This window comes from Cetorhinus maximus, chromosome 30 (assembly GCF_964194155.1).
Source record: "Cetorhinus maximus chromosome 30, sCetMax3.hap1.1, whole genome shotgun sequence".
Classification (NCBI taxonomy): domain Eukaryota; kingdom Metazoa; phylum Chordata; class Chondrichthyes; order Lamniformes; family Cetorhinidae; genus Cetorhinus; species Cetorhinus maximus.
Genome location: NC_135908.1, coordinates 3,898,480 through 3,915,413, shown reverse-complemented (window position 1 = coordinate 3,915,413; position 16,934 = coordinate 3,898,480). Strand labels below are relative to the sequence as shown.

Sequence of the window (16,934 nt, the reverse complement as noted above, 5' to 3'; positions counted from 1 at the left end):
CCCCAGCCCACATTCAGTGAGTACATTTAAGTTTTGCCCATGAATCTGAATCCTTGCGCATTCGCACCTGTAACTACCGAGGTAACATAAACATTTCCTGTTTTGGTGGACTGACCTGCCTGAAGGTGTTGAACTCCCGATCCCACTTTCAACACTGTCCCCGAGGCCTCATGCCCCAGAACCATCGGTTGCTTTAAAACAAAATCTCCAATTCCTCCATTTTGCCAGTAATGGACATCGGAGCCACAGATCCCAACAGAATCGATCTTCAGCAGAACCTCTGAAATAAATTACAACCTTGGGAAAAGCTGCATGTTAGAACTGGTGCCAGCCACATTTTGGGTTCTTTTGACTACTCCACAGAAAAGATTTGACAAAATGCGGATGTTTAGAGGAGCAGGCACAGCGTATTCATGCCAGTTTAAGGAGCTCTGATACAAATGGATCAGGGGTCATTAACATTTTGGCCATCTCAGTAATCCCCTCCATCCCCAGAAGTATCCAAGATATCTGCTCTCCTCTAATTCAGGTCTCTTGAGCTTTCCCGATTTTCATCGCTCCACCGCTGGCGGACATGCCCCCAGCTGCCCTGGGCCCCAATTCACTTCCTAAACCCTCTCTGCCTTTCCTTCCACCTTTACAATGCTCTTTAAAAAAAACCTGTCTCCTTGCCCAAGCTTTTGGACATGTGCCCCAATAGTGACTTAGTGTCAAGTGTTGTTGTATAATGCTCCTTGTGATGTGCCTTAGGGTAATTTATTACATTAAAGATACAATATAAATACAAGTTGCTGTTTCTGCTGCCAGCTCTAAATATTCATGCATGGTGGCCATTCATCAGGACCAGAAAATGAATAGCTTGCAAGCAAGTACACAAACTGAAACACTAACTTTCTTTGTCTCTCCACAGGTGCTGCTTGGCCTGCCGAATGTTTCCAACACTTTCTGTGTTATGTCAGGTTCAGTTTGCTTTACCTTTCGGAGTTAGCTGATTCACCGTTGTAAACCAGGGACCCTTTCCTTCCAACATTTTCTCCCTTTTGAGTTTAAGTTCCAGTGCCCTGCCTGATAACTGAACGGGAATTATCCGGACAAGAACGAATAAAACAACTTACCTTTAGGGCCTGGTTCCGGAACAGGACGTTTCTCCTGGGAAGAAAGGATGGGAAATCTACTTGAGGAACATCTAACCCTCGTGACAGAAATCAAAACCTTGACATTCCATTACAAATAAAACAGAACTACATTGAAAAGCTACTGGGAAATCTCCTTCATCAAGTTTAAACCTCAGTGTCATTCGAGAACCTGTTGGTGTTGGCAATGGGGAAGTACTGCAGGTTGTATTTCTGGCCAAGATGGATCGAATGACTTCCATCATCTGCATTTACTGATCTTGCGTTTTAGACCCATTAAGCCGGATGCATTGAAGAGAAAACTGGATAAGCTCACAAGGAAGAAGGGAACAGAGGGTTAATGCTGATAGTGGTAGATGGGTAAGGATAGAAGACTTGAGTGGAGCACAAAAGCCAGCATGCACTGGTTGGGATGAATGGCCTGTTTCCTGTGCTTGTTATTCTCTGTATAATTCTATGTGCAAGAAAGTAAAATCATAGAATTTTACAACACAGCAGGCGTAGGGGTAATGGACTAGTAATCCGGCGACCCAGGCTAATGCTGCGGAGACATGGGTTCAAATCTCACCACATCAGCAGCAATAATAAATCAATAAATAAATAAAACTAGTCTCAGTAATGATGACCATGAAACTATCATCGATTGTTGTAAAAACCCATCTGGTTCACTAGTGTCCCTTTAGGGAAGGAAATCTACCATCCTTTCCCGGTCTGGCCTACATGTGACTCTAAACTCAAAGCAATGTGCTTGACTCTTAACTGCCCTGGATAGTCAACAGATGCTGACCTTGTCAGTGATGCCCACATCCCATGCATAAATAAAAAAAGAACAGAAACTAGTCTTTCGATTGCACCTATGCCATATCTTTGAAAGGTATCCAGTGTCAGTCAGTCTCAAGCCCCTGTTCTTTCCCTATGCTTTTAGTTTTTTTCCAAATATTTATCCATTTCCCTTCATAAGCTATGAGCCGTGCTTCCACCATTGTCTCTGGTAGGCATTTAACGTCCTATCACCCCCCCGCCCACATAAAACATTTATCCTAACTTCTTCCTCTTTCCTTATAGTGATGACTGTAATTTTATGGCCTCTGGTTGTTGATGCACAAAATAGTCCTTCCTAATTTAACTCACCAAAACCTTTCCAAAATTCAATACCCTTCAGAGATGGTCCGATCATCCCTTTTCCCTTCTCTATTCTAATGATGAGAGTCTAGTCTACAGCTAGCGCCATTTTGGGACATGGTATCTGGGCCATTTGGGGAGTCATGAGGGTGAACCTTCTTTCACCTTTCCATACCACATCATTTGGAATATCCAGCATCCAGAACCTACCTCTTAATGAAAATTTCATTAAACTCCGGAACGCCACACTGGATGAGAAGCTGCAGTATTATAAGGGTGATTTTACAAAAGACCACCCCTACCCCAACAACCAGACACTGCACTTCACCCTCTAGGAACAAATACTGTGAATTCCCCTAAGGCGTGCACTTATATATGACGACTTTATATGTGACAATCCAATCTCTTATTTGTATCATGTGACCAAACTCTACAAAATATACATTTCACTCAAGGAGTCCGAGTTGCTGTGGCAACATGCACTTTTCCATGCATGTTGTAGCCTGATGCAATGGATAGTGATGGCAGAGGCTTCAATGTTCTTCCCATCACACGGCTGACCAGGAACCTCTTCCATTCTCACCACTGGCATGTGTTGGAAGGATTTGCAGGTTGATACTCAACCTGTTTGGCCACGTGATGAACGCACCTTGCATGGCTATCAAGTCTTGGATTGGGACTCAAACCTCGAGCTTCTGACTTAGGGGCAGGGACACTACCCACTGCACCACAAGAGCTCCAGTGAAATACACATATGCCATAGTAAATTATCCATGGCACTGGAAGTAGGCAGATTGGGGTGAGGTGGGGGTGGGCACAGTGTTCAGGTGAAATTGGTCTTCACTTCACTAACTTACTCCACAAAACTAGTTGGAGGCCAGTACATTGTGACGGTCAACAGTAAAATTGAACAAGAAGTGTTGATATTCAAATTTCCAATGGTAAACCTTGGCAGAAAGGTGTGGCCAACAATAATGAAAATGAGAAATAAAGCAGGTGGACAAGTAAAAACATTTTGATATTCTTTTCTTAACAAGACATCTATAAAAGAATCTCCTTCTCATGCCACTATTTTCATCTATCTTTACAGTTACAGTGATGATTGCACCATGTTCAACACCATTCATGTCTCTTCAGATACTGAAGCAGTCCATGTCCAAATGCAGCAAGACCTGGACAATATCCAGGTTTAGGCAGACAAGCGGCAATTAACATGACACAAGTGCCAGGCAATGACCATCTCCAATATGAGAGAATCTAACCATCACCCTCTGACGTTCAATGACATTACTATCACTGAATCCCCCACTATCAACATCCTGGGGGTTACCACTGACCAGAAATTGAACTGGACTAGCCATATAAATACTGTGGCTATAAGAGCAGGTCAGAGGCTGGGAATCATGTGGCGAGCAACTCACCTCCTGACTCCCCAAAGCCTGTCCACCTACTACAAGGCACAAGTCAGGAGTGTGATGGAATACTCCCCACTTGCCTGGATGAGTACAGCTCCAACAACACTCATGAAGCTTGACACCATCCAGGACAAAGCAGCCCACTTGATTGGCACCCCATCCACAAATATTCACTCCCTCCACCACCAACACACAGTGGCAGCAGTGTGTACCATCTACAAGATGCACTGCAGGAACTCACCAAGGCTCCTTAGGCAGCACCTTCTAAACCCATGACCACTACCATCTAGAAGGACAAAGGCAGCAGACACATGGGAACACCACCACCTGGACTTCGACTCCAAGCTACTCGCCATCCTGACTTGGAAATATATCGGCCGTTCCTTCACTGTCGCTGGGTCAGAATCCTGGAACTCCCTCCCTAACAGCACTGTGGGTGTACCTACACCACAGGGACTGCAGCAGTTCAAGGAGGCAGCTCACCACCACCTTTGAGGGTAATTAGAGGTGGTCAATAAATGCTGGCCTAGCTAGCGAAGCCCACATCCCATGAATGGATAATAGAAATAAATTTACAATGTTAATATATAATTTTACTCTGACAGCATGCTCTGTCAAACATTACTGCATCATTGAACAAGTTTGTCGAATGTACGCACGTGTCATAACTTTCACTGCCAAAATTCCTTTGGTTAAAAGTCACAATCACACACAATGCCAGCGCAGGCACAGTACAGACTCCCTCCCGAGCTACCCTCACACTCAAACCCCATCACCTTTCAAGACTATCTGATATCCAAAAAACATTTATTTTGGAGTTTTTTAAGTTACTTATTCATTCACAGGATGTGGACACTGCTGACAAGGTCAACATTTGTTGACCGTCCCTAATTGCCCATGCGTAAGAGCTGGCAAGTCACCTTTCTGAACTGCTGCAGTCCATTGTAGAGGTCGCAGTCCTTCTTGGTTATTTAAAGGGGCTGCTCCTCAAATTTTCTTTGCACTTCAGCCCCGTGCTCTGGACCTTTGGCCACCCAGTGCCGGGGGAGGGGGAGGGGGGGGGGGTGTGAGATGGGGGCGGGGAGGGGGGGTGGGTGGAAGATCGGAGGACCTCATCATGGGTCTGCTTCTGGGCCCAGCCAAGGTGGTCATTCACAGGTCCAAGCAGGTGGCCACGGAAGGGGTGCTTAGACCCAACTGTCTTTCCCATTCTGCAGCTACGTTTGTGCCTGGGTGTCCTTGAAGAGGGAGCACAGGCTGGAGTTCATCATCAGCCCCAGGAACACCATCTTAATTCAATTTATTAAGTTTCCTTTTAAAGTTTGCTTTTCTGTTACGTTGCCTCATTAACTAATTGAAAGCCCCTTAAAGAGTTTATTTGTTAATTAGTTTTATGGGTTATCAAAAGAGCCTGTAAAGAGGGACTAGCCTGTAACCAGACTAGTCTGAAGATGCCCAATCTTGTCTGATCTCAGAATCTAAGCAGACTTAGGCCTGGTTAGTGCTTGGATAGGAGACCACCTGGGAATACCTTAAAAACCTTCCCCGACCAGTGGGCACCACAGGGGCTGGAGGGCATCACCAGCCCCAGAAACACTATTTTAATTTAGTTAGATAAGTTCCCTTTAAAGTTTTGTCTTTTTGTTACAGTGCCCCTTTAAAGGGGCTGTTAAGTTGTGTATTTTACTGGTTTTAAAAAGAGCATATAAACAGGGCCTATTAAGATGGTTCACGGGTCCCCAGGCCGCTTGCCTTTACTGTGGCCCCGGGGAGTCCGTGTTCCATGTGTATCTAGATTGAGAGAGGCTGCAGCCCATTTCTGGTTGTTTGAAGGGGCTGCTCCTCAGGTTCTGGCTGCACTTTGGCCCCACACTCCCAGTGCAGAGGTGGGGGGGGGTGGGGGGGACAGGCGGGGAGGAGGACCTCCTTGTAAGCCTGCTCCTGGGCCTGCCCAAGGTGGCCATTTACAGGTCTGGGCAGCGGCTGGTTGAGAGGAGGGTGGGGGGTCATCTGGCCCGACTGTCTGCCCCTCTCCCACAGCCACGTTCGCCACCGGGTATCCCTGGAGCGGAAGCATGAGGTGTCCGCTGGGGGTCTTCTGCGATTGGTGGGCACTGCAGGGGCTGGAGTGCATCATCAACCCCAGGAACATCATCTTAATTTAATTTGATATGTTCCTTTTGGAAGTTCAATTAGCTAATTAGTTTATCTTTGTGAGTTTGGTTTATTAAAGAGCGAATATTAAGGTGGTCCATGGACTTGTCTTTTTTGCAGCCTCCAGGCGTCTGTGTCCCACGTATATATAGATTGTGAGAGTTGGCAGCCCCATTGGACTATTTGAGGGGCTGCTCCTCAGATATTGAGACCTTCCCCGACCCCAGTGGGCACCGCAGGGGCTGGAGTTGTATCATCAGCCCTAAAGCCATATCTTGGTTTAATCTGATGTTTCCTTTGAAAATTTTGTTTGCTTTTGTTACAGTGGCCCTTCAAGTTAGTTAATTAGTTTATATTTGTTAACTTGTTTTGCCTAGAGAGTATAAAGAAGGGCAGCTGGGACACTGGGTTGGTTGGTAGTGTCGGAGGCAGAGATATGTAATGCTGCATTCTGTAAATATACCTACTATCAAGAAGAAAAGGATCCGTGCCTAAATTCATACTTCACCATCTGGCTTAGGATCTATTTAACGTAGGCCAGGCAGAGTAAAGATGGCAAATTTCCTTTCCCAAAGGAAATTGGCGACCCAGATGGGTTTTTACAGCAATCTAGTCATTTCATGGTCACCTTTACTGATGCTAGCTTTTTAATTCCACTAAATTTAAACTTTCCAGCTGCTGCGATGGGATTTGAACTCACGTCTCAGGACTTCTAGCCCAGCACCACAAGCTGCTATGCCACCATACCCCTGTCCATAAAAACCCCCCTCGTTCTTCAATGTTTAATATTAATCCAGGCTAAACAGATTTTCTTCCCAGCATGTTTTGTTTTTTTAAAAATCTAGTAAAATGAGATCTTGAGATAAATTTGATAATATTCCAGTAATTACAGCAGGATTAAAATAAATCCCTCTAACATTTACAGGGATTACAATTCTCCCAAGATTCACAAGCTAATTGTTCTGTTTTTGGCTTTAATAAAATGCATTGAGGTGCTGGCACTGTATTCTATCTGTTTGACTTTCCCCCTAGGCAAGATCGCCACTGTTCATCAGACCTTCTCACTTCCCTGCACTTATCAGATCGAAAATGAGACACACAAAAAAAAGATTAACCATAAAACAATAAAAATTGTTTACCAGTCTCAGATCATGTTTCTTATAGAGCACCACAGACAGATTCTCATGCTGTGCCATATTCAAAATCTCACTGGTGAAAAGTGTGTGGTTTTCACTTGCGCTTAGAGTCGAAGGTCAGTTCTAAATAAGTCCAAAGGTCCTTCTGTGACTGACTGAGTCTGTGAGCTGAAACGTGAATTGCACAATTTTAAAATTGTTTACTGAAAAAAACAGCACAAGTAGATGCTATGATAGGCTAACAAATCCGCATACATAATGATTAATTTCAATGAATGAATATTTCAACAGTTACAGAAATCCCTCCATACAATTAACAAACGACAGAGGTCTTGGCTGAAGACTGAATCGAATTTAACATGTTACCATTCTCGAATGACCTCTGTTTGTTTCACTCTTTTGCCTACAAAATGTTCACTGGCTGGATTTCAAAAATCGCTTTAAATCTTCCCTTTTGTTGTAGGCCAGATAACTCGCTACTTTAAAATGTGTCAAAGACTTGGGAGTCATCAGCATGATACAATCATATCAATCCCTACAATTCCGGCACTGCACTGCTTGAAAAGTCCAGGGCCAGAATATTCTGCCTCTGCAGAATGCGAGGGAGGAGGTGGGCAGGTGCGAGAATATGGCGGATTGGCGTCAGGACCAATACACGACGCCTTCCCGATAATTTGTTTCATGGTCACCATTACCAAGTCGAAACCAAATTTTTAAAAAATCACTAATTGAATTTAAATTCCACCAGCTGCTGTGGTGGGATTTCAGCCCTTGTGTTCTCAAAGCATCAGCCTGGGTCTCTGGAGTATTAGTATGACTGTGCGGTGGTCACTCCTATCAATACTGTCATTATGGAGATGAAGTCCTGCCTACATATTTAGGATACCCTCCATCGTATTGTGTGGCACTACCAACGTGCTACATGGGATAGGTTTCGAACAGATCTAGCAACTCAAGACTGAGCATCTAAGAGACGCTGTGGGCCATCAGCAGCAGCAGAATTGTACTCAAACAGAGCCTGTAACCTCATGGCCTGGCATGTCCCCCACTCGACCATTACCATCAAGCCAGGGGATCAACCCTGGTTCAATGAAGAGTGCAGGGGGACATGCCAGGAGCAGCACCAGGCATACCTAAAAATGAGGTGTCAACCTGGTGAAGCTATAAACACAGAACTGACTACTTGCATGCCAAACAGCATACACAGCAAGCAATCCCACAACCAACGGATCAGATCTAAGCTCTGCAGTCCTTCCACATCCAGTCATGAATGGTGGTGGAGAATTAAACAACTCACTGGAGGAGGAGGCTCCACAAATAGCCCCATCCTCAATGATGGAGGAGTCCAGCACATTAGTGCAAAAGATAAGGCTAAAGCATTTGCTACAATCTTCAGCCAGAAGTGCCGAGTGAATGATCCATCTCAGCCTCCTCCTGAGGTCCCCAGCATCACAGATGCAAATCTTCAACCAATTCTATTCACTCCATGTGATATCAAGAAACGGCTGAAGGCACTAGATACTGAAAAGGCTATGGGCCCTGACAATATTCCGGCAATAGTACTGAAGATTTGTGCTCCAGAACTTGCCACGCCCCTAGCCAAGTTGTTCCAGTACAGCTACAATCGGCAATGTGGAAAAATGCTCAGGTACATCCTGTACACAAAAAGCTGGACAAATCCAAGCCGGCCAATTCCCACCCCATCAGTCTACACTCGATCATCAGTAAAGTAATGGAAGGGGTCATCAATAGTGCTATCAAGCGACACTTGCTTAGCAATAACCTGCTCACTGACACCCAGTTTGGGTTCCGCCAGGGCCACTCAGCTCCTGACCTCATTACAGCCTTGGTTCAAACATGGAAAAAAGAGCTGAACTCCCGAGGTGAGGTGAGAGTGACTGCCCTTGACACCAAGGACACATTTGACCGAGTGTGGCATCAAGGAGCCCTAGCAAAACTGGAGTCAACGGGAATCAGGGGGAAAACTCTCCACTGGTTGGAGTAATACCTAGCACAAAGGAAGATGGTTGTGTTTGTTGGAAGTCAGTCATCTCAGCTCCAGGACATCAGTGCAGGAGCTCCTCAGGGTAATGTCCTCAGCCCAACCATCTTCAGCTGCTTCATCAATGACCTTCCTTCCATCATAAGGTTAGAAGGGGGGATGTTTGCTGATGATTGCACAATGTTCAGCACCATTCGCAACTCCTCAGATAATGAAGCAGTCCATGTCCAAACGCAGCAAGACCTGGACAATATCCAGACATGAGCTGACAAGTGGCAAGTAACATTTGCGCCAAACAAGTGGCAGGCAATAACCATCTCCAACAAGAGAGAATCTAACCATCACCCCTTGACGTTCAATGACATTACCATCACTGAATCCTCCACCATGAACATCTTGGGGGTTACCATTGACCAGAAACGGAACTGGACAAGTCATAAATACTGTGGCTACAAGAGTAGGTCAGAGGCTATGAATCCTGCAATAAGTAACTCACCTCTTGACTCCCCAAAGCCTGTCCACCATCTACAAGGCGCAAGTCAGGAGTGTGATGGAATATTCCCCACTTGACTGGATGAGTGCAGCTCCAACAACACTCAAGAAGCTTGACACCATCCAGGACAAAGCAGCCCACTTGATTAGCACCACATTCACAAATGATTCACTCCCTCCACCACCGACTCACAGTGGCAGCAGTGTGTACCATCTACAAGTTGCACTGCAGGAATTCGTCAAGGCACCTTAGACCGCACCTTCCAAACTCCCGACCACTACCATCTAGAAGGACAGGAGCAGCAGATAGATGGGAGCACCACCACTTGGAAGTTCCCCTCCAAGTCACTCATCATCCTGACTTGGAAATATATCGCCGTTACTTCACTGTCACTGGGTCAAAATCCTGGAACTCCCTTCCTAACAGTGCTAGAGGTGTACCTACACCACATGGACTGCAGTGGTTCAAGAAGGCAGCTCACCACCACCTTCTCAAGGGCAGCCAGCGATGGGCAATAAATGCTGGCCCAGCCAGCAAAGCCCACATCCCGTGAATGGATAAAAAAAACTCTAGTGATGCTACCACTACACCACTGTCTCCTCTTGTAAGACCATTTGGAGATACTGTCAGTAGGGTGAGATATGAAACAAAAACAGAGCAAAGGAAGATGAGGGAAACGTAGTACAGGCTGGATCTAGTTTTAGATAATCTCTAGCAGTTTTGGGCTGGTATAGAACATGCAGAACCATTCATTCGGTGTTATAAAGCCTCCACTGAGCCACTGCAGACACTGGGACAGAACCTTCACCTCTTGACAGGTGTCTTGCTCACTATCTGAAAAAGCGGCGAGGCACCGGCGTTGAGGAAGAAAGCCCACCGTACCTGCTGCCCATCAGGCAGTTAAGTGGACAGCGGCGGAAGTGAGTCCTGGGCGGGAAGGCCCAAGGTCAACCTTCCCATCTCGCCTCCACTTACGTCCCTGAAGTGGTCAAATAAGGACCACTTCAGGGTCTCTTCACGCCTCTGCTGCAACCTTACCAGCTCCAGGCAGGCTCATCTGATAAAACTGTGTCGGTCAGCTGGAGGTGTGGTGGGGGGTTGGGGGTTCCTCGATGCACTGATCCATGCATGATCAAGGGCACGGACATATGGCAGGGGGTTGGCTGCTGACAGCCACCCCAAGTCCTTGCTATCAACCCCCACGGCCCCCTTTCCCTGTGACCACCCCCACCTCCCACGCCCCCCACCAAACAGCACTTACCTTTTTCCTGGATGGCTCCGAGATCCTCAGGCTCCTCCGATTGGCCGGCAGCTCTTGGCAGACGGGAAGTCATCTGCCGGAGTCCTCAGCCTGCAGGAACGTCCACCGCTGTCCACTCAACTGACAGTATCTCCAAACGGCGTTACCAGAGGAGACTGTGGCGTAGTGGTAACGTCATTGGACTAATAATGCAGAGGCCCAGGCCGATCCTTTGGAGGACATGAGGGCTCAAATCCCACCACAGCAGCTGGTGGAATTTAAATTCCGTTAATTTTGTTTCAAAATCTGGTATTAGACTCAGTGATGGTGACCATGAAACAAACTGTTGTAAAAACCTGTCAGTTGAAGGGCATTCGCCAATGCCCCCTTTAAGGAAGGAAATCTGTTGTCCTTACGCTGAGGGGCTGGAAATTGTGTAAAGCCCCTTGGGCCATATGGTTGAAATTAAATGAATATTGTAAAAAAATAACCGGTAATTGTAAGTGTCGTGAGGCTTCTCAGTGTCACATACTGAAAGAAACTGAACTGTTTGCACTTTATGAAATGTTACATTTGAATTGTTAATGCACCTTTACAGATTTTATGAATAAAGCATATTTTTGAGGGGGAAAAAAATTCACTGTCTAAGGCCTGCCCAACATAGTACAGTGAGAAACTGGAAACCGTGTAAACTCCCTCGGGCAGTATGCAGCAGAGAACATTTGACACGAAATGTAAACGTACATTGCAAATAGAACCTGTAATGGCAAAGGTATTGAGGCACCTCATGTACTGTATCGATAGAAACTGACCTTATAATGCACTTTGCTCAACACCAAATTTGAATTGTTAATGCACTTATACAAATTTTACGAATAAAGTATATTTTTGGGGAAAATAATGGAAATACTCTAGGGCTTGGAGACCTGACAACCTAAATGTAAAACTTGCTGTAATTCTTGGTCAGATTCACATCTCCACCTCACTGTGAAGCCACCTGTTAGCCATTTTCTACAAATATCTCAAAACACTAAATGCAGCATTAACAATACTTGGACCTTGTGGGCTTACTTTAGCCAAATTATGTTAAGCTTTGGCTGCAGGCAAAATGTTAAACATGCCCTTCCTTGTTAACCACAACCGTTCATTGGTACAAGTCAAAATTCAGGTTCGTACAAAGTGTACTTATGCTGTATGAATGTTTACTTACACTTCAATAAATTTTGACCTTCCTCAAACAAATCACTAGGTCAGCTGGCCATTGTGTCCAAAAGCCTGGTGAAGGTCAGCAGGAATTTGAAAAAAATGTATTAGGTAGCCTGCGATTAACAGGGCACAGTGTAACGACAATTAGAACATAAGAAATAGGAACAGGAGTGGACCATTCGGCCCCTCGAGCCTGCTCCGTCATTCAACAAGATCATGGCTGATTTTCTGGTGTTTCGATTTCCACATTCCCATCTAGCCCCGATAGCCTTTGATTCCCTTGATCAGAACATAATTATTTCATTAAAAAAGAAACATTATTTCACCAAGACCTTGTGCAGAATCATCTCCAGCACTCCAGAGACTGGAGCACATAATCTAAGCTGTCAGTGCAGTACTGAAGGAATGCTGCAGTGTTGGAAGGGTGGGGTGGCGGGGCAGGGAGTGGGGTGGGGGTAAAACCTTTCACATGAGATGTTAAACCAAGGTCCCTCCTGCCATGGGGCTGTTCAAGAAAGAGCAGTGTCCTGGCCAAATGTTTATCCATCAGACAGGTCACTAAAACACATATCACCACTCACACCTCATTGCAAATTGTGGGATCTTCCTATACGCAAATTGACTGTATTTCCCTACTATTTGACTGTAAAGTGCTTTGGGATATCCTGAGATTGTGGAAGGTACTACATAAATGCAAAATTTTTTTTTACTCTGGAAAAGCTATGGGCAGCGACCAATGTTCCCTCTATTTTTGTTTCAAGTGCACAGGTGACTTGGTCAAGTGAGCGGACCCCTTTAAATTTGTTTGGATGGTAGCACGCAGGTGATAGTTTAAAGGGGCTGAGTTGCGCGTGGCAGGAGCGGGGACTTGCGGGTTACCGCACGGCCGCAGCCTGGAGGGAAAAATTAGGGAAAGCCTAGACAGGACATGAAACGACATGGGACACAAGAGATAAGTCAGAAAAGACAACACAATTAGGACTGCCCTACTGTACATATTCACTGATAAACACCCCTAGCGCCCTCACAGAACTTCGAATGCTTGACCATTTTCTCACCCTCAGTCCACGTGTCATATCAGGGGCGACAAGCTAACTTCACATGCTAGGCCTGATCCAATATCCTGGCTTTTGGCACTGACCGCATTCAGCGACACTTATTGAAATAAATAAAAGATAAACCGTATTGGTACTTACAGCAAGGGTTTATCTACTGCTGCTTGTGGGATCAGTCTCTTCTCCACACAGCCTTCAGTACGCGAAGATCTCTTGTCACTGGGAGAGCAGAATTGGATGTAGCAATCAAAGGGTGGAACACTCTAAAATTCGATTACTACCTCCTCTAACTTGCATTTGACTACTTTTGCTATGTAGCTTGTTATCCTATTGGCTTTGTTGACCATTGGTCTGAATTAGCTGATCATGTTTACTTGTTGGCTTTACCAAGGCTCCCATGTCTCCTAACTTAGCTATTTTAACACTGTGCGTGGTCTATGTGTGTCATCTATTTTTCTTTCTTACGTGCCACATTTTACACGTGTCTGCAGTAAGCATTCGTCCACTGCTGTTCTGTTCACTGACACATCTTGTCCAACTCTTTCATATCTGCCTCTTCCGGTTCCATTGTCTCTCCTAGTTTGGCATCATCTGCAAATTTGACGACTTTGTTTTGAGTTTATGAATCATGGTGGTTTATATAATTTAGAAACAGCAGGAGTCCCAGCAGTGAGCCTTGAAGCACCTCACTTATTAATTCCCCCTCTCTGATGTAACTCCTTTAACACAGACTCACTGCTTCCTACACTTAAACCAGTTCCTTGTCCATTCCGTTCCAAATATTCTTTCCTGAAAGTTTGAGCTTAACCATCTTTCCATGTAGGAAACCATTAAGAGCAGTAGGTTTTTCAATGCCTTGTACTTGTTCCACCATTCAGTTATATCCTGGCTGATCTCCAGCTCTATTTACCCACCTTCGATCCATATCCCTCATTACCCTCAAAAATCTGTCAACCTCAGTCCTGAAATATTCAACAGGCCCAGCATCCACCATTGGGCAGGGAATTCGATATTTCCTCCACCCTTTTTGTTGTGAAAAAGTCTTTCCCGATTTTATTTCCACATGATTTAAAGCTCTGTCAAAAGCCTTTTGAAAGTCTAGGCACACCAAAGTTCACTTGGGTTATCAAAGCAGTCAAGAGCAACATGCAATGTCGCTATCCAGATTTCACATGCTTTTCACATCTTATTAGATCACAAACACCAGAACAGCAAGTACTGCACCAACACAAACTAAGTAAATTATATAATGACAGGGCACCGCTCAAAAATATATAGTTAAATGGATCCAGGGGAAGAACAGAGAGGCAAACAAAAATCAGGGGAATTGCAAAAAGGCAGATCTCAGGACATCACTAAACTGGTATCCTTCTCTGCATCATTGGAGGTTTGGGGTGAAGTTGTTAAGTCACTTCACAGACACCCAGGCTCCCTGTAACCTGGATCAAACAGTTTATATCCTTCATAATCCTTAGACAGCACCTTCCAAACCTGCGACCTCTACCACCTAGAAGGACAAGGGCGGCAGATGCACAGGGCCACCACCACCTGCAAGTTCCCCTCCAAACCTCCTGACTTGGAAATATATCGCCGTTCCTTCACTGTCGCTGGGTCAAAATCCTGGAACACCCACCCTAACAGCGCTGTGGGTGTACCTACACCACATGGACTGCAGCGGTTCAAGAAGGCAGCTCACCACCGCCTTTCCAAGGGCAACTAGGGATGGGCAATAAATGCTGGCCTAGTCAGCGACAACCACATCCTGTGAAAGAATAAGTAAAAATAATGTGGGGTGTGAGAGGTTACAGCTCTTATTTGATTATTTGGGGGACTGCTCCACAATTTTTTGGTTAAGCTGTCGACCTGATCTTTAGCCACCCAGTGTGCAGAGGGAAGTGGACAGGTGGAAGGTCCTTCTTGGCCTGGCAAAAACAGTCACTCACAGGACCAGGCCAAGTATGGCCCATGTAAGGGACTTTGCAGTGAGGCCTCCAAGACTGGTGGATATTGCCAGCGATAGAATACTATCTAAACACAAATAATGATATTATGATTTTGGATTATAAATTTCATTGTGTTTTCAAGAGACTTTAAATTTGAGTTGTGCCTCCACACCAGATTATTTTTCCCTTCAGATAGCAGTGGCGAAACCCAATGCCACTCCTACTGCTAAAGTGGTAATAGTGGTAATGTTACTGGAGACACAAATTCAAATCCTGGGCAGCTGGGAAACTTTAATTCAATTAATTAAATAACTCTACAATTAAAAAGCTAATATCAGTAATAGTGACCATGTAAAAACCCATCTGCCCTTTTAAGGAAGGAAATCTGCCATCCTTACCTGGTCTGGTCTATATGTGACTCCAGACCCACAGCAATGTGGCTGACCCTTAACTGCCCTCTGTAATGGCCTAGCAAGCCACTCAGTGGTGGGCAATACATCAGATGGCCTTGCCACTGGTACTCACATCTCGTGAATGAATAAAATAAAAAGCAGGACATTTCCAGCAGTCAAGAGGAGATCAGCATCAGCTGAGACTGGGGAAGATGCTGCAGAAAATTTAACACCCAGTGAGACTGCACAGGGAAGGATTACGATCATCAGGTGAAATTTACAGTGTAAATCAAACCTCAAAACTCAATTTGAGAAGCTCCAATAGAACTGCTGCAGTGACTTAAGCACTGGGCAGACCCGCTGACCCACACCGGGCACCGCCCAGTGGAGTCACTGACCCACATTGGGCACAGCCCAGGGGAGCCACTGACCCTCACTGGGCACAGTCCAGGGGAGTCACTGACCCACACTCGGCACAGTCCAGGGGAATCACTGACCCACACTGGGCACAGTCCAGGGGAGTCACTGACCCACACTGGGCACAGTCCAGGGGAGTCACTGACCCACACTGGACACAGCCCAGGGGAGTCACTGACCCACACTGGGCACAGTCCAGGGGAGTCACTGACCCACACTGGGCACAGTCCAGGGGAGTCACTGACCCACACTGGGCACTGCCCAGGGGAGTCACGGACCCACATTGGGCACAGTCCAGGGGAGTTACTGACCCACATTGGGCACAGTCCAGGGGAGTCACTGACCCACATTGGGCACAGTCCAGGGGAGTTACTGACCCACATTGGGCACAGCCCAGGGGAGTCACTGACCCACACTGGGCACAGCCCAGGGGAGTCACTGACACACATTGGGCACAGTCCAGGGGAGTCACTGACCCACACTGGGCACAGTCCAGGGGAGTCACTGACACACATTGGGCACAGCCCAGGGGAGTTACTGACCCACATTGGGCACAGCCCAGGGGAGTCACTGACACACATTGGGCACAGTCCAGGGTATTTGCCCTCACCCCCTCCGCCCGCTGCGAACAATAAAAAGCCCCCAGGCTGGGGAATTAACCGCGGAAGGGGCGGGAAATCCGCCCAGTTACTGGGCGCAGCGCTGCAGCAATTCCTTTACCAGGAGCTCTCTCTGTCTGTCTCTCTCTGTCTCTGTCCCTGTCTCCCTCTCTGTGCTGCTGCCGCTTGCAGTCACCACACCGACCCCTTCACCATCCGGCAGCTCAGACCAACAACCCCCTCCCCCGGGCACCGCCCCCTGCACTGATTGGTCAGAACGCGCAAACGGCCACTTCCTATAGGGCTAGCGCTACAAAGCTCTGAGCTCCTCATTGGTCAAACCCTCTGTCAATCAAAATAATTGTCACAGTTACTTTGAAATTGTTACATTCACTTCGCTACCGACTTGCGGGAAGAATATATGCTCTTGGTTCCCAGTTCCTTTGAGGCTTATTTATTTATTTAGCTTGTTCTCCTCAAATTAACTATTCATACCTCCTTGATTCAGATGCTATTGTGCATTTAAAAGTACCAACTGTGCAGAGAGAGAGAGAGACAAGGAGGGTGGCACCTCCTAGAGGCACCTGACTGATTGTCTTCTAACTGTCCAACATTTTTTATTATTTC

General features: G+C 46.1%; 1 protein-coding gene across 4 annotated transcripts in view; it reads right to left on the bottom strand.

Moving 5' to 3' along the window:
- The window catches only part of LOC144669980 (sorbitol dehydrogenase-like), a 36,098-nt gene extending 19,525 nt beyond the window's left edge, over window positions 1-16,573 (bottom strand). The window contains exons 1-6 of one of the 4 annotated variants that reach the window (XM_078532283.1): window positions 16,429-16,533; window positions 13,098-13,175; window positions 11,906-11,970; window positions 6,964-7,128; window positions 1,116-1,149; window positions 116-280 (exon numbers count right to left, since the gene is read on the bottom strand). In XM_078532283.1, coding sequence (XP_078388409.1) covers window positions 116-280; window positions 1,116-1,149; window positions 6,964-7,020 — 256 coding nt within the window. In that variant the 5' untranslated portion in view covers window positions 7,021-7,128; window positions 11,906-11,970; window positions 13,098-13,175; window positions 16,429-16,533. Of the gene's footprint in view, window positions 1-115; window positions 281-1,115; window positions 1,150-6,963; window positions 7,129-11,905; window positions 11,971-13,097; window positions 13,176-16,368; window positions 16,389-16,428 lie in introns of those variants that run through there. The other 3 variants (XM_078532282.1, XM_078532284.1, XM_078532285.1) reach the window with 3 other exon arrangements.
- Window positions 16,574-16,934: the final 361 nt, after the last annotated feature.